Genomic DNA, 25172 nt, shown 5'->3' with positions numbered 1-25172 from the left:
TCAACTCCCCTCAAAGCCTCAAACTTTTCATCAACAGTTGCATCTAAAGCATCCCCACGAAAACTCTTCTTTTAGCTTCTCGGTTCTTTTGAACTTTTTCATAGTAGTTTCGTATCTGTAAAATTCTTTAAGCTTGATTTAGGCATCAATCTAGTTATGATCTTGTCCCTTGATTGTTGAGAATGATTTTACAAACTCTTCAAAAAAATATTAGCTATTGGCACGTCTCAGAATGTCGGTGTAACACTTGTAACATTTTTGTTAACGGAATGAGGATGTATATAAGTTACTTTGCATGTTGAGAAAGAAGTTTCTACTGGGTGCAGGAATGGCATAACATCCACAATATTAGGTGCAATGTGTATGTAAGGATAAAAAAGCAGATTATGAGGATAATTGTTTACATGTTTGACTTTATTGAGCTTTCACATTTAATTGCGAAGTGAATAGTTTTAGTAATTTAGTTTAAAACCCCTCATGAAATAAAAATAGACAGAATAGTTTAAATACATTAGGGTGTGACAGAATATTTAAAATAAAAATAGACATTCAAGGTATTTTACTCATCAATTCATCAACAATACAAAAGGACTATTAGAAAGATTGGTGACTAGCTATTAATAGAGCTTCTCTAGCAAGTTTGTGGACAACATTATTAGCTTGTCTTCGGATCAAACTTACTTTAAAGTTTGGAAAATAGGAAATAAGATCAATACACTCCATAAGAACATTATAGAAATCCAATTCACAAACCCATTGGAGAACTTTCAGAAGACCATAGGCTGCTTCCTTTTCTGCTGTAACATGACAAAAAGAAACTCTCAATATTTGCACCAATAAAAGCCCCATTTGAGTCAAGACAACACGTCGTTCCTAAACCAGTAGAAAAAACTGCATCACACAATACACTTTTAAAATCTTACACAACACACCCTTTCTCCTTATAAACCAAACCCCCTTCAACCATCATTATTATACACGACAACAATATTTGTTCGCTAGTCTTGTTCAATTCCCCTACCCTAGTCCTCTTCCCGTCTCCCTCTCCTCCAATGAGATGTACTCAGTATCAACCGTGCACATCTCAACCACCCTTTCACCATTCCCTCTTTTTCTCCACAGCCATTAAAACAATTGCTCACCCCTTTAGTAGTCTTTCAATCACAACAATGTAGACTTTTAACAGTTTTTCACATTCAATCAAACACATATCGTTATGGTTCAACCAGACTCAATTTCTGATTAATCAAATGAGTTTTACTTATTCTAGATTTCCAATATCAATGTCCAAGGAGCAATAGGCCATGGCCTTGTATGCGTGTCTCTGTAAAATTAAATAAATAAAACTGAAATTCAAATCCCAAACTTATTTTTGTTGAAAAAAGAGATTCCACACCTACTATGAAAATGAAATGTCAAGAAGAACTGTGACGTTGAGTTAAATCAGAACCCATGCTTACATGCATAATAAAGCTAGCAAGCATCAAGGTTGCACAGCCTCCAAAAGTTTCTCATAAACTTGTCTAGCAGTCAAATCCTCCACCTGAAATGAATTAAACAGGGTACATCCTATTAGAGGGAATTAGAATTGAAATTAATGTGGATGCTTAAGTTGAAGGGGTGGTAAGATAGTAATGTAACTCACCACAAGAAGTTTAGACTTGTTATTCCATCCTCTCTGAAGAGTCATTTGACTCAATCTTAAACCCAAAACCTATAATAATAATATAAAAATTTAGTGAATCAGTCATATCATATGTATGTTGTGAGTGCTAAATGTACCTAAAGGTCATTTAAGTTTCACGTTTGTAACAGGTCATTTAAGTTTTTTAGGTAACAATTAGGTCATTTAAGTTTCTAACTTGTTGCACTGTTATCCTTTCGGTTAATTTCCATCAACATATGCGCCTTTTTCATCAAAATATCCACCAAGGTGGAAGTCAATGTTAACAGCCACAGTGCAAAAAGTAACCCTAAGGGTAACGGTACAACAAGTTAGAAACTAAATGACCTATTTGTTACCTAAAAAACTTAAAACCTAATTGTTACCTAAAAAACTTACAACCTAACTCTTACAATACAAAATTTAAAGGACCCCTGATGTATTTGGCCGGGCGCTAACTAACAAACTACATATCTACATTATTATTACAGTAACAGATTAAAAATAATGCATAGAAGAAGAAGTAAGTATAATACTACATACTTTTCCCATAAACTCCAAGAGTTCATTGTTAGCTTCACCACGAGCAGCCGGAGCAGCTACACTGACTCTAACATCATCAGCATTGACTCTGGTAATTGCAGACCGGTGAGCACGATCCTCAACTTCAATAGCAAGCTGAACAAGTCCACCTTCAAGGTGGGAAATGCAGGGAGGAACAGGTGCATCCTGAGGGTTAGTTTCAGCAGCAACAGTACTGAGTGCAGCATCAAGGACATAAATAAAAGAGGATGAATCAAATTCTGGTTGAGATCGATAGCAAACAAAGAGACCGCAACCGATACAGTTCATTCGGAATTGTTTCTCAACTTTTCCTTCACCACGCTTTAAGAGAACATTGCCTGCTTCGTGAATGTTGAATCTGGCAAGATGTTTGCTCTTGTCTAAAACGTAAGCTCTGTCGGTTTTTCTTCGAGGCATTTTCTGCAATTGAGTGTCTATTGTTTGTTTCATTAGGTTTAGGGTTTGAAAAGAGAATCGAATTGAATTAAATTGAATTGAATCAAACTAACTAACCAGTTATGAGGACATGGGATCCGCAGTGTTTGCAGTAATAAACGAAGAGATCGGATTGTGGGCCCTCTGGTGCAGCATCCTCGCTAGAGTATGTATGTGTCGTCCTCTTCGGCATTCTCTCTTCCTTCCTGCTGCAATTGACGGCGACGGTGAGCGGCGGAGGTTGGAGGGAAAGGGCTTTCACGCGTTTGGGAATAGCATTCAGTTTCAGCCTTTCACGGTTTCGGAGAAAAGAAAACTAAAAAGTTGAAAATAGATTGAACCGGCTGGAAATACAATAGCCGGACCGGTTCATCAATTTACTCGGTTCACACCGATTTTATGTGTTTTTGGCGGTTCACGGACTAGCGGCGATAGCTATCACCGACCGAACTATATGTAATCTATACATTTTTATAATTGTTTATTATTATACTTTTAGTCGGATGTAAGCTCTGCAATAAAGTTATACTCAAAAGTAACATGTGCAATCCGAAGTGTTCATTGGTCAGAAATGAGTTTGATATTTAACACTTCAATTTTGAACAGTATTGAACTTTCGAGCCCGAATCCGATCAAAATCAGACCGATGCACACCTCTAATACATCAAATAATATATGGATACATCATGTAATGTGTTTTAAAACACATGACTTGCCATACTCATTCAATGATATGACAATACATTATGAAATGCATGCGTAAAATAATTTTACAATGACAATGAACAACAATTTTTTTTTTTTTTTTAATTTGGAATAAATATATCAAAAATACATAAATATTTTCCACTTGAGAAGGTTCCTAATCTGTCGTGTTAGGTTGTCCTGTAAAAAAGATTTAAAAAAGTTTAAGAGGTGTATTAGTAAATAAAGATGGTGTAAATAGATTTCAAGCTCATTGGCCCAAGCCCAATTATTGTGAATGAGAAAATCAACAACGTGTCTCTATAGCACAAAACTGATCAAGCGATAGAACCGTAAGATCTCTCTCTGCTTCAGAGTTCAGAGGTAACAAAATTCTCAATTCTCATTTTCATTTTTGTAATTATTAATATTATTTTCTGATCCACTTTTTCGTTTTTTCTTTCTCGATCACAAATTCTCGCTTCAAATCTATTCAAATTACATCATCGTTGTTTTGATTTCTTCTTCGTTTTAGGAATTAATTTTCTCTGATCGGAATCTGAAATCAACGAATCGGAATGGGTTTCTTGATAACAACAGCAATCTTCGCGGTGATTGGAATCATCGCGTGTCTCTGCACCAGAATTTGCTGCAATAGAGGACCTTCTGCAAATCTGTAATATTTTTTTCTGATCTTCGTTTTCATCTTTTAGCTTCTCTATCAATTTGATTTTTTGCTATTTGTTCGCAATTTTATCGATTTATGATGCTGATTCAAAATTTGGGAGTTTCTGCATTTGATGAATTAGTGTACTATGTACTCAATTTGGTGTATAGTAAGATATTTATGAATTGTTTTGATTTGAGCTTAAGAAGTATGAAAATGTTGAATTGTGTTAGTTGATGTGATTTTTGTGCGAGATTTTACTTTTAAATATATAAAAATCTGACTAATAATGCTCAACATTTTGATAAGAGAAACTCGAGGATTATATAGGCACTGTATTTTTCTTGTTTTCTAGTGCTTACAGTTACTCTAGTTAAAATTTTAAAGGTTTTTTGTGATCAAATTAGGCTAAGTGTGTCTTGTATACTACTTAGCGTTGACACTTTATTAGATTGAAGGTTTGCTCGTGTATAGAAACTACCGACATGACAATGACACTTGTGTTTACTTACAATCCTTTTTATTTTCTAAATTTTATATAGGTGTCTACATATTAGTGTTGTGTTCGGTGTCCTTATCGGTGCTTCAGAGCTTGTATAAATTTAAATTAGACATTAGACATAACTGAGATGCACTTAGAAGAATGACCAGTATTATTGGTTAATTCAAAAACTGTCTAGCATTATTGTGTAGGATTCAATACAGCAGGCATCTATGGTTGCCTTCTTTAGGAAGGTCTGCTTCTTTTTCTTTATTGTTAGTTACTACTGTTAATCGTTATTAACTTCTCATTAATAGTTGATATGGTGTCATCGATTATTCATGGCTTCATGCCAACTTTTTATTGTGTTTTGTAAAGCTAAGGGCTCATTTACTTCTCATGTTTCTTGTTTTCATTTTCACTTCAACTAATAAACATAAGAGAATGTGTATATAATATTTTCTCTTACAATTTTCGAAAATTGATCTAGCATTTTTAGAAATCGTGAAGATGCCAAAACACTGTTTTTATTGTTTTTTAAAATGCATTCTTCCTTTTTTTTTTCCAACTTCACTCTATCTTTAAGATGAACACAAACTTTAGAAAATGAAAACTGAAAATACTTTAGAAAGTAAACAGACCTAAGTATTCGACTCATTTAGTGATGCCAACAGGTTCTAAAGAATTTGTACACACAAGGACATATATCCACAAATCTCTTGAACATTCATTTTGTATATTTTCTTGATTATTGATATCTGTACAATACATGTATCATTTTCTTTGACATGTTTCTAATCTCTTATTTTATTGCAGATTTCACCTAACTCTGGTTATTACTGCAACAATATGCTGCTGGATGATGTAAGTACCGTTTAATAGTCATTCTTCTTTTTAGTTTGTATCAAGTCAATCAAGGAATTATTGCAAATAGAAATTGTGCACCTAAGTTTATTGTACCTGGATAAGGAACTTATTGATTAGAAGAAAAATAATTAATGGCATGCTATTCGTGCCCATGAATTAATTTCACACTCACAGGCGGACATGTACTCAGTACTCCAAGTAGTTAATGTTGTTGAAGCTATTTTTTTCTTCTTTTTCCATAGCTATTCTTCAAAGTGCGACAAGATGTTGTGTGGTTTTAGTCATATGAAACATACTGTATAGCAGCCCTCATCAAAACAATAGTAATAGAAGCCTGATAGACGAACCCTATAAAACTGATGTAGTTTAGTTTAATCATCCTTGAGCGTTGCTATTATTTGATATTGTCTTTTATTGAAAATTAAGTGGGCCATCATTATTTTAATGTTTGTATATCATAACATGTCCAGTTGCAAATAGCTTATAATTTACTAGTTAGTTTGAAGATTATGCTTTTCTCGGATTAAACTACCCATTGTCATTTTAATGTTATATTTACATTCTAAATCTTAAATGTGTTGTTTTACTAAAGAAAATTATAAATTGATATTGTGTACTTAGAGTCTGTTCATTATGCACAATTCATCTAGTATGTGTGCGTCATTTTATAGGTAAAAATAAAATATGATGTTTGACAGTCTGTACAGAGGTTGTTTACAGGTTGAGTTGAACTGACCTTTAGATGGAATGATCATTCTTAGACATGATTGTTCATTCCAAAATTTTCCGTCTGCATATTTATAAACTTGTAATTAACCATATAATGTCTTGCTTGTGGTCGTGCTCACCTCGTCTTTCCTTTGTTGTATCAGGTGGGCGATTGTATATTTGGCACAAATGAAACCGCTCATAGTACCTATACTAAGTGGCGAATAAGTTTGTGTGAACAGATGTAGCTTCTTGTATGTTAGAGAATATGGATAACAGATTGGTTGCTGGAGAGAATTTGATATCAGCTCTTGTGAGTTGTTGATTATTTGCTAAGGGTGGATATGTACGTATTTTTTTGTTTGATACTGTCATTTCCGTTGTTGCCTGATGTTGCTGTGTTACAGTTGTTGTATTCAATCCTCATTCATTTCAGACAGTCAGTTCAATTTCGAAACATTAGTGAAAAATAAGAAATTACACATTAGTCATAAAATAAGAACTTTGATAAAATACTATAAATGTCTTTTGATGATAATTGATATCTCTATTCTCTATGCTCCAATCATCTTATTTGTAGAACCCTAATTTGTTGTTTTTGAACATAAATATTTTAGACATCATGTTATTGAGAACATTTTACTGTTCATCAATTTACAGAGGTGTTCTTGCAAGCGTGCGTGTGACTGTGCGACTGTCCCTAGTTATATTAGTTTAATTATTTTATTGAAGAAAAAAGAGAGAAGATAAACCAATATCTCCATTATTTTATGGTGATGAAAAACTTGTTGAAGGAATTGAACTCTGATTCTTTTAACTTTTTGATTTCTCTAACACTTAAATCAAAGCAGCTGAGCAACCCAACTCTTTTAGTGCATGTTTTGGTTACCCGGTGAGATAACCCAAAAGCACGTATATGCTCCGCCACCGTGCTTTAGACATGTTTGGCTTCTTTGACTATCTCTGCTGCCACTGCACATTGCACATTTTGTCTCCAAAATTGATTTCGAGTGAAACTGGTCGCACTAGCTTCTGGAAATCGTGTCTCCACAGCATATATTACATCACATTTAATTTGTCAATTTTCCCTCTTTTGCCCTTTTGAAGTCCATTGTTGATTCGTTATTAATCGAAAGGAAGAAAGGAAGAGAATATGGGCTGTTTACCCAAAATCAATAGATTTATTTAAAGAAAAGGAACAACGATGTTATAACCTATCTCTCTGCATTTTGCAATTTGCTATGTTATGCAATTAATTTCAAAATAACAATTTGGTGGAATACAAGATGTTTATTGGATGTCAGTTTAAAACTATTACTAGCGGTGCTTATTCTATATTCTCAATTTTCAATGTATTGATTTTATATATATTTATAAAATTTTATTATTTAAGATCTTTAAAAAGTGTCCCGAAAACACTTGTTCTAATATTCTAAAAAGTAGTATACTCCACATTTTATTTTTATGCACTCGTATTAAAGGTAGAACGATGAGACTTATTTATCTAATAATAGAAAATAAAATTGTCCACATGATGTTAATGGAATTGTGATTTTTTTTTTGGAGTAGTGGAATTGTGAAATTGATTATGATGCTTCACTTATGTACAATGTGTTTATTTATAATTATACAAATTAAGTGATAACAAACTTCCAAAGTAACTTGTAACATGTAACATGTAACTTGTAACTGTTACGAACTTCAACTAACTTGACATATGGATCATGATTAACATTTCTAATTACGTATTCTCTAGCCTAACTATACATTTAACATTTGACATATGGATGTCCACAAGTTTGATCTATAGGTAAGGATTAGCTTTCCTTGGTTTACTTGGTATCTAAGAAAATGAAACTTAGTTTTTATGTGCTTGCTCTTCCCATGAGCAATGAGATTCCTTGCAAGACATATTGCTGATTTGGTCAACCATAATTTTTTATAGCAATGATTGTAACCACACACGTTGGCATGCTACAATGCAAGTTGAGATATACTCATCTTCACATGCTGAGAGTGCCATCAAAATTTTCTTCTTTGAACTCCATGAAATTGGAGAGTTGAAGATCTTGAACATATATATCCCATAGTGCTTCTCCTTTCTACTTGATACCCTCACCAATCTGAGTCACAATAACCAATCAATCTGCCTCCTTGACCTTCAAGCATACCTTATACACTTTTTTGCCATCTTCATTATTGTTTATCTATGCTATCAATAACAAAATGGATAAAAAAAAACTATATATCTTTAATCATTGAAGTTTGTTATCTTTAACATATTATTAGAGATTGTGCTTCAACAGAATCACTTGTAGTGGCATTTTTAGAGACTCGAGTGGTGCAACCTTAGATTGTTTTTCTCCCCCTATTGTTTATTATTTTGCATTTCATGACGAGTTTATTGGTGTTACTACTTCCATTAAAATTTCTTATTCTATAGGTTAGTAGAACTTTAATTGGAAAGTGACTCTTGATAGGTTTGTTTTAGATATTAAGTCTTTTCATATTGTTTTTTTGGCAATTGAGAAATCGTTGGCTCCATCGTTTAAATATTTATCTTTTATTATTTCTCATATCCTTCATTATTGTTGGGTTATTCTTTGAGTTTTCATTGTTTCCTTTTTTCTTCATAATTTTATCCCACTTGTTCGTAACGAATAATTGCCGTAAACTCATGTTATTTCTTAGTATAGCCCCTCCAAGATGTATTTATACTGTATATCCTTTTTGAAGTTGCTTTGGCAGCAAGTTTTGGCATAATTTATTTTCAAACTTGACTCTTGGCCCCATAAAAAGGACATATTCTTGCTCTATATAGAGATTATTGCATTACTATTTATCAAACCATTGCATTGTAATTCGCCAAGAAGTAATAACATGGATTGCTTGAAGTCATATATGATTTTTGCTCTTGTTCTTTTTGTTATTCTCTATTCTCAAGTTTTAACGGCAATTCAAGTGCATGATGAGTCTCCTATTACTGGTGAGTCACAGCCTATAATTTATTTCTGTATTTTTTTTTACGATTCTACGTGAAAATTCCGTCTATTTAGTCGCTTATTATAACACCCCATATCAATTTATCTAGAATATCAACAAGAGTGTACATAACTGAATCGGGAAACATTAAATTTTCATTACATATCGTCCGAATACATAAATAGGATTACAAAATTCAAGAGATTAATACTAAATTGAGCTAACAACCGAAAACATAAAGAAACTAAATCTTATACAAAATATAAGATAACATGACGTCAGCTCAACTAGCATAATCCAAGTATCTGAACTCCATGCTTGTAGACCATGATATCTCGATCAACCTGTTTATCTAAAATCAAATAACTGGGGGATGAGAACAGTCACTTCGTCTCAGTGGATTCCTACTACACAGTTACTATTGGTGTTTACACCGGGGGCAACTAATGAACTAAAAGTTCCTTGATCCTGATTGTCAGTCCCTAACATAATTTCATAACATGATTTCATAAACATAATAATATAAAGGTGTAACACAAATTAATTATCTTGTTCAGTTTAACATAACTAAGACACTCTGAGGTGAGCCGATCTCAGAGGCTTGACATATCCGTCGTTGATGATTATACGCATCAACACGGCATGAAGCTCACAATCGTAACATGATTAGATTACTCGAATCCCATAACGTGGTACATAAGTAACCACCATGATTGACTGACTTTCTTAACTTAACTTAATTATCGTGATTGTTATCCTGCCCATGAATTCCCTTCCAGGGTATTTTTAAACTGTCCTGGTTTCTGATACTTAATTTCCTGAAGTGATTAACAATCTATTCACATAATATTATCATACTGCTTACAAAAATACTTCAGAATAGTCAGGGATATAAAATGAATGGATTATTATTTAAAACATTGTTTTTCCAGAGTTCTGTTCTGCCACGCTCGCTTGGCGAATCTTCATACTCACTAAGCGAGAAAACCAGTACAGTTCCCTCCTTTGCATTTTCAAAGAATATATCATAATTCCACCTACAATCCCATTCTTCTCTAGTTATAAGCAACATAAAAATATTAAATGAATAGAATGAAGATGATTTTGGGATTTAAACCTTATCACACAATAATATCCTAATTTCCTTAAAGTGGTCATGCATTAATAATTCGGGGAAACTATCATCTTATTCTAGCTAATGTTATCATGCATATTTTATTTGGGGAAACTAATGGAGCTAAACTAACTAGAGTTTAAGGCTCTAAGGGAACCCACCTGAAATTGCTAGCAGTACCGAGCCATATCGCCCGCTTAGAGCCATCCGATGGTGCCACTCGCATATACAAACTCGCGACATATTTTTGCATAAAACTGCTACTGACTTCCGACCTCTAATTTTTGCATTTCAACTTCAAATCAAACTCTTAGAGTCTGTTTGGTAAAAATAAGCTATAAGCTAGCTGATAGCTGAAAAGCTAGCTTATAGCTGATAGCTGAAAAGCTGGCTGATTGAAATTAAAGTGTTTGGTAAAATTAGCTTTTAAAGTGGTTAATAAATATAAAATGACATAATTGATAGTGGGTAATTTCTATTTTAGAGTGAGTAGTTATTAAATGAAAGGGTAAAAATGGAATAAAGTGTAAAAAGTTATAAGCTATAAGCTCAAACGCTACTTGAAATAGCATCTGAAAAAAAACTATAAGCTAGTAAAAAAAACTTGTTACCAAACACCTCTAATTTTTTTAAACAAGCTTATAAACTCATATAATAAGCTATAAGCTAGCTTATTTGTGTTACCAAACAGACTCTTACTCAGCCAATTAAGCATACATATTCAGTTCTGGAATCATTCACCCAACTTAAACTCACATTTTAGCTTATTCCGCAAAATCCATGCCAAAACCCGTATGCAGTTTCCAGCATCAATATCCAAACTTCAAACTCGTTTTCCGAATCCATTTCTAATCCAAAACATATCAAACTTACATCCAAACTGAAGGGAATTAAGTGTAGAATCCGAAAATCCAACAATTACACATGTCTGGGCTACACAGCAACAACTATGACTCGATTAGTACCTGTACTGTCATACGAATTTTTCACTAAAATTCCATAGAATTCAGCCATAACCATTCTAATCATATCAATCAGTTTTAACAACAACATCAGACCACTGTACAGCAACAACAACAGTTCATTAAGGTTGCTAAATCACTTTTCCATAATAATTTCTTAAATCCCAAGTCCTTTCCAACTTCTGCAAGTTTTCAGCTTCCTTAATCTTTGAGAATTTCTTAACTCTATAACTTACCCTTCCTTTATCATGCTGCTGATTGAGAATTTGTTCCAGAATTTGCACATGCAATCAACACCATAAACACCTATGATTTTCTTCAATTTAATTTCCCGTAATAGAGAAAGAATGAATGGTTTGTTACAGGTCAATGACTAAGAGTTAACTAGAAAAGAGTACATGCAACCTTTTGGGTAGAAGAATGAAACATGGGTTATGGAGGAGGGGCGTGAGGTTGAAGAACACGGGTTATGGGAGAGAAAGAAATGAGACAAGTTGTTGTTCTGATTCTTCACAAATGAGTAAAGGGTTCTCTTTCTCTCAAATGCTGATAGTTAACTTATTCTTGGTGTTCTTTAATTATCTCTTATATTTGTTCACTTATTTTCAATTAGTCTCCAATAATCAACTATAATTAATATTTTTCTATTAATTAAAGTTGGGATGTTACATTTATTGAACATGTTGGCTTATGACTGAACATAACTGATGACATGACATAATTAGTGATGGGTAAATCGAATTTTGCTAATATTATAGGGGCAAAATACTAAATAGTCAAATTAAAGACAACATGTTCAATCAATGACTAATTAGAAGTCAAGAATCTTCACATTATAGGGTTGGAATCCGAAAAAATAATATTACATGGGATAAATTGAAATTTACTAACATTACTGAGGTAAACATTATTTTTACAAGTCAAATGCATATAATTTTATTGATATATGCATCGTAATGGTAATTTTTTTTTTACCTGCATTCAATCACATCTCACTATTATTTTACTCTAGGGTTAAAAGTGTTTTTCGTCTCAATAAAATTAGTGAATTTTAATTTTGTCCCCATAAAAAAAATTGCATGTTTTCATCTTAAAAAAACTGCTGTTTTGGTTTTAGTCCATAATGGACAAAATTTTGACATTTTTTTTTTTAACTTAATATTGATATTAAAATGAACATAAATTGGTGATTACGGACTAAAAATAAAACATAAAATTTTTAGGGGATAAAAACATGTGATTTTATTTTATAGGGAGGAAAACCAAATTTTACTAATTTTATAGGGATGAAAATTATATTTAACCCTTTACTTTATTATCAAATTTTTTTTGACTTATTATTATCAATTTTTAATTTATCTCTACAAGTATGTATATTATAAAATTTGTTTGAAAGCATGTGTATATTTTTGTATATATTCACAGATTGAAAAATATATTTAAAAATATAATTTAGCGCGGTGGCGCGGTGTATAAAAAAGAGTTAAATGTTTTGAATAGAGAGGGTCATACATAGTTTCAAATTATGAAAGGGTGGATTAGAAAAAACCTTTTATCTAAGGCAATGCATAGTTTTATAAAAGAACGAAAAGTTAAGCCACTAGGTTTGGTCTAGTGGTGAGGGGTTTGGGTAGTACGTTATAGGTCCTGGGTTCGATCCTAAGCTCATTGTAAAAAAAAAAGAACGAAAAGTTACTCATATATTGTTCCACATCACATACAAATCAATTTACTCTTCTATTCTATTTTTGCAGAATCAAATCTTTCTCGAATGGTTGTTAAATCCACCGATGAACGGATCTTAGAATTTAAGAAGACCTTCATCCTTTTCAACAACGGAAAAGTTGGTTGTATTGCTATCAAAGAATTTGGAAATGTAATGCGGTCGATCGGTCATATCCCAACTAATGCTGAGTTGCAGGTCATTAAAAATGAGGTCGACGTTGGTACCAGTTACGTTGTAGAAATATTGAACTGGATCACAAAAATGTTCATTAAGTTTGATGAGGATCATAATGATGTCATATCTGTAGACGAGTTTCGTCATTTCGCTACAAAGCTCGACAAGCATGAGATGAATGTCCAAACAGCGAATGATGCCGTTGGTGCTTATGATAGTGATAGTGATGGGAAGCTAAACTTACATGAGTTTTACAATATAGTAATAGTGATGATTAAGGACAGAAATAAGTTTTTAGGAGTTAATCGTAATAGTAATGGAGATAGATCAAAACCACAACCAAAATCTTAAAAAACAAAGGAAAAAAAGGGAAGGGGCAAATGAGTTTTTATGGGAATTATTCTATTTTCATTATTAGGACATGTTTTATTTGGTCTGTTTATTTCATTATTATGAGTTTTTTTTTTGCCTTTGTCATATATTTAGGTGATCGTTTTTTAGTTGTGCTATTACTAGTATTTATGTATATTATGAACTTTTTCTTGTATTTATTTTGTATATGATATTTTGTTGTGTTCGCTGATTTGTTTGCAATATAATTATATTATTGCTACTACTCGTTATTAGAATTCGAGGTATTTGGGTGCACCGAGCAAGCATCGTAACTTTGAAAGGTTTCAAGATAGCAAAACCTCTCAAAGAGGAAGTTGATGTACATGAGTTGTATTGTCATTTTGTTTTATGGTGAACTCTATGGTGCCATAAGTGATTAAAGTCTTGCACTACATGAACAAGCGCTTATATTTATGATCCCGTCGATAAATCTCAGATGATCGATATGACTTATTTATCCAATAATAGAAAACAAAATTGTCCACAATGATGTTAGAACTTGTGCATAGAACTTGATAAATACGCAAAGAGAAGATAATAATGGAATTGTGAAATTGATTATGATGCTATACACTTATGTAAAATGTGTTTACAAGCTATTTATACAAACCTGCTTAGTGACGGATTTTGCTACGCCCCAAAATCCGTAACCATTTTTAACGTCACAAATATTAGTGAGTAAATTTCAATTCCATTACAAACTAGTACGAAATATATCCATCACCAATGCTTGTATTTCATCACTAAATTATACAGAGAAAACAAATGCATCACTTATATTTCTAGCTTGTGATACTTTTGCATTCTAATTTTTCCAAAAATAAAATAATCAAATGGACGACCTATATAAAAAAGTGTTACGTTTTAATTTTCATTTCTATCACTACTAGAAATTTTCTATTTTCTTGTGGATTTGGACCCAAACTCCGCAGGAAATACATTTTCTGCGAATTCTCTCGAGAATTTTAGTTTCCAACTAATACCTTCGTGGATAATTGTTTTCTGCAATTTTTGAAATCGTGAAACTCTCCTGCGGAAGTTTTTGCGGATAATAAGAACAAATCCGCAACAAATTTTCCTACCATAATTCTGCAATATTTAAATTTGTATATCCTTTAGTAGTTGCTTTGGTAGCAAGTTTTGTCATAATTTATTTTTAAACTTGACTCTTGACCCCCATAAAAACTACGTATTCTTGCCCTATATAGAGACCACTGCATTATTAACCATATCATTGTAATTCGCCAAGAAATAATAACATGAATTACTCAAAGTCATATATGTTTTTTTGTCTTGTTCTTTTTGTTATTCTCTATTCTCAAGTTTTAACTGCAATTCATGTGCATGATGAATCTCCTATTAATGGTAAGTCTTGCTAGCCTATAAAAGAACAAAAAGTTACTCACATATTGTTACACATCACATACAAATAATTTTCCTCTTCTCTTCTACTTTTGCAGAATCAAATCTTCCTCCAATGGCCGTTCAATCCCCCTACAAAAGGATCTTAGAGTTTAAGAAGACCATCAGCCTTTTCAACATCGGAAAAAATGGTTGTATTACTATCAAAGAAATTGGGAATGTAATGCGGTTGCTCGATCATATCTCAACCAATGTCGAGTTAAAAGTCATAAAAAATGAGGTCGACGTTCATATCATTGGATACCTTGAATGGTATTTGGAGTGGATTCCGGAAATTTTTAGAAATTTTGATGAGGATCATAATGATTTCATATCTGTAGAAGAATTTCGTCATTTCGTGACAAAGTTCGACAACCATGAGATGACCATTGAAGCAGTGAACAATACTTTTAGTGGTTATGATATTGATGGTGACAGGAAGCTAGACTTAGATGAGTTTATCAATATAGTGAAAGTGATGATTTATGGACATAGATAATTTGTATGTGGTTTATTAGTGATGACTCTTTAGCAATAGATTTAGTCCTAACATTTGTTTTATACTATTCCCTTCCCATGAACAAATCTAAGGATATGTTTGAACTTGAGATTCTCCAGATTCTCCACTTATTCGCTTAAAGATGTAAATTTTTTAGTGATCGAGTACTACTTGACAAAAAATACATTCATTTGAACTAGTTTTGTAAAACTTTATTCTTTATGAATTCGCTTTGTCTTAATGCATATAATTTATTGATTAGCACCATATTTTTGTGTTATATTAAAGGTGCATACCAATTGAAAAATAATCATTTTCAAATATATAGGTACATTTAAATTTTCAAATATACCATTAAAATTATAAAAAGGATATTAAACTAAATATTCAATTATATTTAACCAATTGTATATTTGTGTAGTTTCACATCATAATGCCGAGTTGCAAGTCATGATGAATGTGGTGGACGTTATCCCTTCAGATGAGGAGCTTATGGGTTATTTCAATTTATTTGACGTCTGCAGATTAGGTTCAATATGTGTATGCAAGATTCGGCAACACATCGCTTACCATTGAAGAAGCGAACCAAATTATTCGTATTAGAGATAATAATAGAGATGGAAAGATAAGCTTTGAGGAATTACGCGAAGGAGTTCGCTTCCCCTCCCACGAGCTCCGCTAATAACGAGGGGTCGGCAGTGGCTAAGACCCCCCAATCCATCTTTTACATATTCCTTCACTTTAATTCTTACATACCTATTTTATATGTGTATATATATCCAATAATTGAAACCTTGACGGACAAGACGATTTCAAACCTACATATCTCAATAGACTTAGAACATCTTGAAGCAGCTAGGTCATTAAACACAACGAGATTCAACAAAATGCCTAAGAGGTTGGACCGAGAGATGAATCCAATACATTAGTAACCAGACCCTTACGTGTTAACATAACCATACCCTTTCATATTAAACAAGCATAATACCCGTGCATACGCACGGGTCGCGGCGTTGCCGCGATATTTTTTTTTATCGTAGGATGAATATTGTATAATATGAAATTAATCGCGTTATAAAATTATTTATCATTGCAAAGATTATGGGTTCCTACTACATTGTGCAGACTTACGGTCATTTTAGACATCGTTGATAAATATATATATATATCCCGTATTTTTTTGCGCGTTTATTTGAACTATAAATATTACTAAATATTAAAGTCGACAAATTTGATATTAACAAAAAAAAAATTGAAAAATTTGGTTAAGAAATATTTTTTTTTTATAATTAAAAAATTGATACATTGGGTTACTTAAATTTTTCAATAGCAACAACCCGTTATCTGTGTACAGTAGTTATTTAAATTTTTCATAAGCAAATTTTTTTTCCCCATGTATAATAGTTATTTTAAAAAAAAATTATGAGCAATATTTGTCTAATATAATCATTCATCAAAATTCATATTTAATTCATCCCTAAATAAAAAAAATTAAACTTTTGTAAGAAATTTGTTTGTAATGTATTAAAGATGACCAGAGAAAAAAATTCAAAATTTTAAAGCGCAAAAAATATGAAAATTCATAATTAATTAATCCATTTTTAAAATAATTTAACATTTTGCTAAAGATATTTCTATCAATGATACACTTGAGTTGATTTAAAAGCATGATTAAAAGTTATGACAAAAAATATTTAGGGGATCGAAATTTGCTGAAATTTTTATAGGGACTAAAAATAACATTAGATATATTTATAAAATAAAAAAAATTAATAACACTTGAGATTTATTATTAGAGTTTTGTATAATAGATAAAAAATTAACATAAGACAAAAGACTTTATTTTATAGGATATGTATATATGTGTCAAAAGGATGATATGTGAATTTTTTTTTAAAAAAAATTATGTGTCAACAAATGAAGAGGGCTAGTTTGGACCTTTCCATAGTATCTTTCTTTACTAAATTATATATATATATATATATATAATCTCATCCCTCTATAAAAAAAAATTCAAAATTTTTGTAATGTATTAAGATGACCGTAGAAAAAAATTTCAAAATTGTTTTAATGTACCTTTCCATATATATGATCTCATCCCTCTATGATCTCATCTTTCTTTACCAAATGAAGAGAAATTTTTGTAATGTATTAAGAAGACCGTCGAAAAAAATTTAAAATCTTAAAACGCAAAAAATATAAAAATTCATAATTAATTAATCCATTTTTAAAAGAAAAAAAAGAATATAAGTAGACAGTGTAAAAATTGTTTACACAGACATGCAATAGAATTTTGCCATGTCATTTATTTATTTATTTAAAATATATAATTGTTAATTTGTCTCTTACCATCTACCTTCCCACATTTTCTCCATTAAAGTTGCAACTTTCTTTCAAACTACCCATATTCATCTCTGATGTTTATGATATTTCATATTCACTCTCCCCCTAATTTTTGTGAACACCACAACAAATACTATATCCCTTAATTTCTACGCTTCTTCTTCTTCTTCTTCTTCTCAATTCCCTCACACTATTTTCAATATCCCACCCCATTAATGGTGGTTGGTCCCTCTATCCAAATTTATTAACATAGTATGCATCTATCCATTTTTTAAGCATGACTTCAATGGTGGTGGGAAGAAAAAAGGTTGTGCTTAATTGTAATAGAAGAGAATGAAGCATGTGTGAAGAGGAAAAATTTGGAGTGGTGGGCGTTGCATATCAGAGAATGTGGAAGCAGAACAATTTTTATAATTTTCTTTTAACTATTTTTAAAAATAATAAAATTTGACATGACAGTTAAATGAAATATGATCGGTTGTACGTGTAAACTTCAATTATAGCGTCATTGCACTATCTTTCAACTCTTTTTAAAATAATTTAACATTTTGCTAAAGATATATTTCTATCAAGGATTTCATTGATATGCACCGACGGTGTAAAATAATTTTACACTGTCAACCAATACCAACCATGTTTTCCGCCACATCACCCCACTTACTTGGTATGACATGACAAAATGGTGGTTGTTTATTGGACGATCCTGTAAAACTATTTTACACCGTCCGTATGAAGGTGTGAAAACACAAGAAGGGGGGGTTGAATTGTGTTTTAGTCAAGTTTAAAACTTTTTCAAGTTCTTAACTTAACTACTACGGCAGCGGATAAATAACACAATAAACACGATAAGAGAGGGAGAGAGATCACACAAGCAATTTATACTGGTTCCTCTCACAAAACGAGAGTAGTCCAGTCCCCTTGCACTTCCAAGGGATTTCACTATAATCACACAAGATTACACCTGCTCAAGCACACAAGCAAGAGACTTCTCAACAATGCTCAAGCACACAAGCTTAAGACTTCACACTTAAGCACACAAGCTTAAGTTTCCTCAAGAAATAGTAAAGTATATGAAAATATACAAATGCTCTTAGATGAACCTAAAGAGAGCAAATACAAAGAGTACAGAGTATTTGACTAAAGTGCAAAAACACTTAACAGAGGTTCAGAGCTTGTATATCACAGAGTTCAGAGTTTGTTCAGCGCGAGTTCAATCCTAGATAATTATTATTTTTGTTGTAGCTGAATCTTCTAGTATATTGGCTGAGGTTTTATAATAGTATTTGTTTTCAAAAAGAAAAGAGTCGTTGCAAAAGGAGCCGTTGGAGTTGATAATCTTTTGTCTTCAAGCAGTCTGTCTTGATGCAGTTTGTTTGTATCCAAAACTGAGTAAGAGTTTCAGCTACTTTGACTACTGCAGAGTGGACTTTCCTTATTCAGCTAACAAAACTGAAGACCCACGTTCTCAAGAGAGTACAGACAAACTGAGTGTATCTGAACTGATCAGGCTTGAAAGGTCCTTTTCTTCATTGGTAGAAGAGTTGACTTGCAAAGGGAATCTTCACAGATATCAAAAAGATCTTCAGAGGTTGATGAACCTTTAGTCAGTCAAGAAGTTCTGAAGTCTTCATCCTCTGAATGTTGTATCTTCTGAAGTCCAACATCTTCTGAGCGCTTATGAACTTCTGAATTCACATCCTCTGAGCTTCACTCAGAGCTTATCTGATGCTTATATCTGCGCACTTAAAATAAACTTTTAGTCCTTCCAATTGTTAATTAATACTTTGTTATCATCAAAACCTTTATAGATTTAGGGGCTAACATTTTTAAATCGATTTTGTTCCAACAATCTCCCCCTTTTTGATGATGACAAACATAAGTATTAATTGACAATTGTTGTTAAATTAACTTATCATGTTTCTCTTAGGTTTATGAGGTTTGCAAGCTCCCCCTAAGATTGATACTCCTTAAAGCCAAAACTTTAGGTTATATCCATGATATTTTAATTTAGTATAAGATTAAGATAATCTGAAATAAAACAAGTTTCATATCTTTCTTCAGAGTGAGAGGTTTGCAAGCTCTCCCCCTAAGTCTCATAAGGCTAAGTTAAAATTGCACTCTTAACTTATCCTTACTTATGAAATTTATTTTAGTTTCAACTAACTTAGTCTCCGCATTGAAATACGTAAAACAACTTAAAAGTAACAACTTTTAACATAACGGATAAAAGCGAGATAAAAGTGTGGTTTCAGTTTTTGAAACTTATCACTTATCAATTAATGCGTAACTACTCCCCCTTTTGTCATTATCAAAAAGTAAAAAAAATTTATATAACCAAGACAGTGAAAGAAGACGAGTGGTTGTTACAAAGGTGAATTTATTTCAAAGACAAAAAACAACACGCCTAAAGGCTTATAAAAAGGTGAACGAGTTAACATGCCTTCTTCACGAAAAAACAAGAATAAACGAGGAAAGCAAGAGAGATTAGGAATAATGAAAAGGTTTAGTTCACGCATTGCAGAGTTTCGAAGAAAGAAAGAAGAAGAAAAACGCGAAAAAGATGAGAAAGATAAAGAAGACAGCAAGAAACCACAAGATGCTGAGATAATAATCATCTCATCAGATTCTGAAGCTGAAGAGAATGAAGATGATGCTGACTATGTTGAGTTCTTGGCTAGCTATGTTCCAGAAGAAGAACAAGAAGAAGAAGAAGAAGAGCAAAACCCAGATCCCATAGAAATTCCATCAGATGATGCTGATGAGAAATCTGAGATTTCTTCTGAGTATTATCCATCTGATTAGGATTAGGTTGTCTTTTCCTTTTTCTTTTTACCAATGTACTCAACATTGTTAGATCATTAATAAAAATTTTCGTTTTAACAGCTTCTTGTGTTCTTATGGTCTTATTTATCAAGAAAAAATATAGCACAAAATAACAAACCACATAACAAGAAAACAAAACAGCTTAAAATAAAATTGTTCAGAAGATAATCAAGAAAACAAAAATAGCTGAAAATAAAATTGTTCAGAAGATGATAAAAAGAAACTTAAAAACAAGTGCATAGAATCCTAGGGTTTCTTAAGAAAAGCTAAGAGTTGGTCAAATTTGTCATTCAGCGATCCCACATTGGAAACTAAACCATCCACCTTGGTTTCCAATGTTTGGTGAGCAGCTCTTTGCCTTTCCAAACCTTCCTGCTGTTCCCTCAGGGCTTCTCGAAAGATCTGCAACTGATCAACAACCACAGGAGCTTGATCTTGATCCAAAGGGGCTTGTTCTTCAACCAAAGGAGCCTTGCCTTTATCAGAGGATTCACCTTCCTCTGGATAATCAATCATCAGCACATCCTCTTGATTCTGAATAGCAAGCACATCATCCTCTGGAATATCTTCTGGTTGCAACTCATTTGCCAACTGGGCAACTCTTGCAGCAGCTTCTTCTAACCTTTCAGACTCAGACCTCTGAGCTTCAAGACTCTGAAACAGCTTGGAGTCTATCCAGATGACTTTGAAAGCGTTCAGACGTTGTTCAGCAGCAGCAAGTGCTTCCAGCTTAGCACGTTCAGACTCAGCATGATTGAAAGTTGTAATCCTCTTCAACTCAGCCCTAGCCAGACTTTCCCTCATGAAGCTTATCACATCCAAGTCTCTTCTTCCAACCACAACCTTAATATCCTCAGCAGCACCATCCAAAGCATCGCAAATTCTTGCCTTAATGCTTGAAACTTCCATATCCACATCAGAAGGACAAACTAGAAACCTGTCCTTTAGCAAAGATAATCTAACTAAGTCATTATGCAACTGAGTGGATAGGTTACTGAAGGGGTTAGATGATGAGGGTGAAGGATTGGGAATGGAAGAGAGGTTGGTTGATTCATTAGCAGGATTGTCAAGAATGACAACTTCTGCCTCTGAAGGCTTGGGGGCACAAGTGTGAATACGCTCAGGAGAAGCATGTTCAGCACTTGGGGTAGGATTGGGTTCAGGAGATGATTCAGATGATGAGATGTCAGAGGTTGATTCAGGATAAATGTGTTCAGGGGATGGTTCAGGAGATTTGTGTTCAGCTGTTGGTTCAGGAGATATATGTTCAGAGGGTTGTTTTGAGGGAGAGGTTGGTTCAGTGAGTGGAATATGTGATTCTGTTTCAGATGGTGGAATGGTAGGTGTTTCTCTTTGTGATTGGGGTTGAGGTGAATTTGGTTTAGGGGGTGATGAAGATTTCTGGGTGAAGGTTTGATTGTTAAGAGGATCTGGACTAAGATGTTTCTCTAGTTCAGAAAGAGGGTTATCAGAGGTTGGAATAATTGTGGGTTCAGGAAGTATAGTCCTAAGAGGTTTTGTATAACCTATCCCAATTTCAGCTTCATTAAAGACAAACTTAGAAGACTTACCTTTACCTTTAGGAACAGGAACAGGTCTTCTACGAAGTCTTTCAGCAATAGTCTCTTCATCAGACTCAGTTTCATCTTCAGACTCAGATTCTTCAGATGAACTGTCTACCTCAACAACAATAGGCTTTTTGGAAGGTCCTTCAGCAGCCTTGTTTGCATTTTCTTCATGTTTCTTCTTGGTTCTCTGTTCAGCATCAGCTTGCTCCACTTTAATCCTCTTCTGAGCCAAGAGATCTGGCTTAGGTTGATCAGCTTGAGCAACAGCCTTTCTCTTAGGTCTCCTTGTAGGATTATACAAATTTGCAGGAGCAGGAGGAATCATACTTCTATCAACAATGAATCCTTCTTTTCTGAGCTCTTCCAAATAGTCCTGAATGATGTGCTCAGCATCAGCTTCTGAAATGACTGGATATCCATCCACATACAGACGATCTTCAAGTTTAGCAGATAGCTCTTGTGGAGGTGCAATAGGCTTAGATGCAATAAGACGCATCTTAGTAAGGAAACTAGCATGCAGAATTTCAGGAGTGAACTTCTTCTCCACAAGTTCTGGGTGAAATTTCTTTAAGTTCTGAACAACATGACCTTGATGCAGAAGGTCTGACAACAATCTAGGATAAACTATAGTAGTTTTCCTCTGAGATTTACTTGCAAAAATGGCTTCACATATCCTTTCAAAGAAATAATCTCCCAGATTTACCTTCTTTCCTGTCAGAAGGAAATATAGCAGATGACGATGAGTCCAGGAGATTGTATCAGTTCCACCAACCCTTGGACTGATAGTTGCTAAGATGATTTTGAAAAGAACTCTACATTCATCAGTCAATCCCTTTACTTTCCCTTTCAAGGAGAAGTCTGTGCAGATGAGATGCAGAAGATCATCTCTGTATCTTGTATCCTTTTCAAATGCATCTAACTCTATCCCAGAGTTAGGCAAACCAAGTAAAGCATTGAAGTGAATAGGCGAGAATGCCATATTCATCCCACAGATATTTGACCTAATCTGTATACCCGTGAATTCCAACAGACCCATTTCCTTTCTAGTTTTACCCTTCAGACTAGGATCCCTTTCTATTGCAGCAAGCTCTTCCTTCTTAGCTTCATGCTTGTCAAACACCTTTGCTTTCATCCAGAATTTCTTCAACAAATCTGGGTAGATAGGACCGTTAAGCATGTCGAAGTACTTATCCCAACCTTGAGTGATAAAATACTGTTTAACGTCGAAACCATTTGCTTTCAAGCCGTCGAAATCAACTATCTTCTCTGACAGAAACGTGAGTTCAGATTCTGGGAATTCCATCTCGTTCCCAACAATCTGAAGGTTCTTGAACAAAAATGGTGGAATCTTAGTTGACGAGGAAGATGAAGGTCCGGCCATTGTTGGAGATTAGGGTAGGGTTTGGAAACTAACGAGAGAGAAAGAAAGTTTGTTGGAGGTTTAGAGAGAAAAAGAAAGTGTAGGTTGTGAGAGTGAGAAGTGTGCAAGTGTATTGTGTAAGTTTTATTTAAATGCACACAGTTAACACGAAAATAGCAAATTTGGGAAATTACGCTAATTGACAGAAAGTTGAATACCAAAAATCATCATTAACCACCCACTACCTGACACACGTAGACCACGTGCAGAAAATTACTCGGTAACTGTAACTGCTATTTTAATGGACAACTGTTCAGTATCAAATACCAAACTTTTTCCATTTAAATAGTTCAGAGCCTCTGAGTTTTTAAAATATTCTATCAGAGTTAGGTACTTCAGAGCTTGTGTTTCAGATGTTCTGAGACATAAGTTCTGATATACATAACCTCTTACACTTTAATTGCCAAAAAACAATTTTCATTCAGAGATTGAAAACATGTTCAGATGTTTCTTTATAAAATCAAATCTTTCAACAGGTAAGACTTTAGTAAATATGTCAGCCCATTGATTTTCAGTATCAACAAACTTAATATCTATTATGCCTCTCTGAACATAATCTCTAATAAAATGGTGTTTAATTTCAATATGTTTGGCTCTAGAGTGTAGGATAGGATTTTTAGATAAATGAATGGCTGCAGTATTATCACAATATAAAGGAATATTGTTACTGTTTACCTGATAATCTTCTAACTGATATTTTAACCAGAGTAGTTGTGTACAACACTTAGCTGCTGAAATGTATTCTGCTTCTGCTGTAGACAAAGCTATAGTAGTTTGTCTCTTACTAGCCCAGGAGATAAGGTTTTCACCAACAAATTGACAATTGCCACTTGTGGATTTTCTTTCAATTTTATCTCCAGCATAGTCAGCATCACAGAATCCATTTAGCACATAATCATTGGATTTCTTATAGAGAAGTCCAAGATTAGTTGTTCCTTTCAGATACCTAAAGATTCTCTTTACAGCAGTAAGATGAGATTCTCTAGGATCTGACTGGAATCTTGCACATAAGCATACACTGAATAAAATATCTGGTCTAGAGGCTGTCAGATAGAGTAAGGAACCAATCATACCTCTGTAGACCTTTTGATCTACTTTTCCTTCATCATCTGACTTGCTCATGTTGGTAGTTGAGTGCATAGGAGTGTTCATTATCTTGCAATCATCTAAGTTGAATTTCTTCAGAAGTTCTTTGGTGTATTTTGATTGATGAACATAAGTTCCTTCCTTCTTCTGATTAATTTGAATTCCAAGAAAGAATTTCAATTCTCCCATCATGCTCATTTCAAATTCATCCTGCATTATCTTAGAAAAATTCTTGCACAAGGAAGCATTAGTTGAACCAAAGATAATATCATCAACATAAATTTGAATGATTAAAATGTCTTCTTTGGTTGTTTTTCTAAAGAGTGTGCAATCAACCTTTCCTTTCTCAAAACCCTTTTCAAGAAGGAAATTACTGAGTCTATCATACCAAGCTCTTGGAGCTTGTTTCAGACCATACAGTGATTTCTTTAGTTTGAAAACATGTTCTGGGTTTGAGACATCTTCAAAACCAGGAGGTTGCTTAACATACACTTCTTCAGAAATGAAACCATTTAAGAAGGCACTCTTAACATCCATCTGATATAAGGTTATTCCATGATTAACGGCATAAGATAGAAGTAACCTGATTGCTTCAAGTCTAGCAACTGGTGC

The 25172-nt window shown here is 33.3% G+C and overlaps 4 protein-coding genes and 1 long non-coding RNA gene across 11 annotated transcripts; 3 read left to right on the top strand and 2 right to left on the bottom strand.

Moving 5' to 3' along the window:
• Positions 1–519: 519 nt before the first annotated feature.
• Positions 520–3213, bottom strand: LOC123913820 (UPF0235 protein At5g63440). Of its 7 annotated transcripts, none has more exons than XR_006811713.1 (5): positions 2741–3213; positions 2207–2661; positions 1646–1714; positions 1397–1543; positions 520–1324 (listed from the first exon to the last, which is right to left on the bottom strand). XR_006811713.1 is itself a non-coding variant. In XM_045964688.1 (5 exons), the coding sequence occupies exons 1-4, from the start codon at positions 2853–2855 to the stop codon at positions 1484–1486; spliced, it is 699 nt and encodes a 232-aa protein (XP_045820644.1). In that variant the 5' UTR covers positions 2856–3213; the 3' UTR covers positions 520–1324; positions 1461–1483. The 7 variants fall into 7 exon arrangements, 4 of the variants coding, with proteins under 4 accessions (XP_045820644.1, XP_045820645.1, XP_045820646.1 ...); XR_006811711.1 differs by having other exon boundaries at positions 520–797; XR_006811712.1 differs by having other exon boundaries at positions 520–794.
• A 375-nt stretch (positions 3214–3588) lies between these two features.
• LOC123918689 (V-type proton ATPase subunit e1) lies at positions 3589–6626 on the top strand. The gene is made up of 4 exons (XM_045970810.1): positions 3589–3730; positions 3882–4022; positions 5311–5358; positions 6234–6626. Exons 2-4 carry the CDS (start codon positions 3925–3927, stop codon positions 6295–6297), a joined length of 210 nt encoding a protein of 69 aa, XP_045826766.1. The 5' UTR covers positions 3589–3730; positions 3882–3924; the 3' UTR covers positions 6298–6626.
• A 2304-nt stretch (positions 6627–8930) lies between these two features.
• Positions 8931–13494, top strand: LOC123913023 (calmodulin-2-like). Its single transcript, XM_045963631.1, has 2 exons — positions 8931–9055; positions 12882–13494. Exons 1-2 carry the CDS (start codon positions 8950–8952, stop codon positions 13376–13378), a joined length of 603 nt encoding a protein of 200 aa, XP_045819587.1. The 5' UTR covers positions 8931–8949; the 3' UTR covers positions 13379–13494.
• On the bottom strand, positions 9131–10479 carry LOC123913024. Its single transcript, XR_006811523.1, has 2 exons — positions 10327–10479; positions 9131–9403 (listed from the first exon to the last, which is right to left on the bottom strand). It is a non-coding gene; the product is annotated as an uncharacterized LOC123913024 (long non-coding RNA).
• Positions 13495–14673: 1179 nt separating the features above from the next.
• Positions 14674–15516, top strand: LOC123917413 (calmodulin-5/6/7/8-like). Its single transcript, XM_045969117.1, has 2 exons — positions 14674–14785; positions 14881–15516. Exons 1-2 carry the CDS (start codon positions 14680–14682, stop codon positions 15318–15320), a joined length of 546 nt encoding a protein of 181 aa, XP_045825073.1. The 5' UTR covers positions 14674–14679; the 3' UTR covers positions 15321–15516.
• Positions 15517–25172: the final 9656 nt, after the last annotated feature.

The sequence above is a fragment of the Trifolium pratense genome, linkage group LG3 (assembly GCF_020283565.1).
Source record: "Trifolium pratense cultivar HEN17-A07 linkage group LG3, ARS_RC_1.1, whole genome shotgun sequence".
NCBI classification, from domain to species: Eukaryota; Viridiplantae; Streptophyta; class Magnoliopsida; order Fabales; family Fabaceae; genus Trifolium; species Trifolium pratense.
Note: the sequence above shows the minus strand (reverse complement) of the source record. Positions and strands in the feature narration are given on the sequence as shown.

Excerpts from the sequence above, each read along its gene's own strand:
- LOC123918689 (XM_045970810.1), top strand. The coding sequence starts at position 3,925 with ATGGGTTTCTTGATAACAACAGCAATCTTCGCGGTGATTGGAATCATC. Across the intron at positions 4,023-5,310 it reads AGAGGACCTTCTGCAAATCT|ATTTCACCTAACTCTGGTTA; the intron begins GTAATATTTTTT and ends ATTTTATTGCAG. Across the intron at positions 5,359-6,233 it reads ACAATATGCTGCTGGATGAT|GTGGGCGATTGTATATTTGG; the intron begins GTAAGTACCGTT and ends TTGTTGTATCAG.
- LOC123913023 (XM_045963631.1), top strand. The coding sequence starts at position 8,950 with ATGGATTGCTTGAAGTCATATATGATTTTTGCTCTTGTTCTTTTTGTT. Across the intron at positions 9,056-12,881 it reads TGATGAGTCTCCTATTACTG|AATCAAATCTTTCTCGAATG; the intron begins GTGAGTCACAGC and ends CTATTTTTGCAG.
- LOC123917413 (XM_045969117.1), top strand. The coding sequence starts at position 14,680 with ATGAATTACTCAAAGTCATATATGTTTTTTTGTCTTGTTCTTTTTGTT. Across the intron at positions 14,786-14,880 it reads TGATGAATCTCCTATTAATG|AATCAAATCTTCCTCCAATG; the intron begins GTAAGTCTTGCT and ends CTACTTTTGCAG.
- LOC123913820 (XM_045964688.1), bottom strand. The coding sequence starts at position 2,855 with ATGCCGAAGAGGACGACACATACATACTCTAGCGAGGATGCTGCACCA. Across the intron at positions 2,662-2,740 it reads ATCCCATGTCCTCATAACTG|ACACTCAATTGCAGAAAATG; the intron begins GTTAGTTAGTTT and ends AACAAACAATAG. Across the intron at positions 1,544-1,645 it reads ACAAGTCTAAACTTCTTGTG|GTGGAGGATTTGACTGCTAG; the intron begins GTGAGTTACATT and ends AATTCATTTCAG.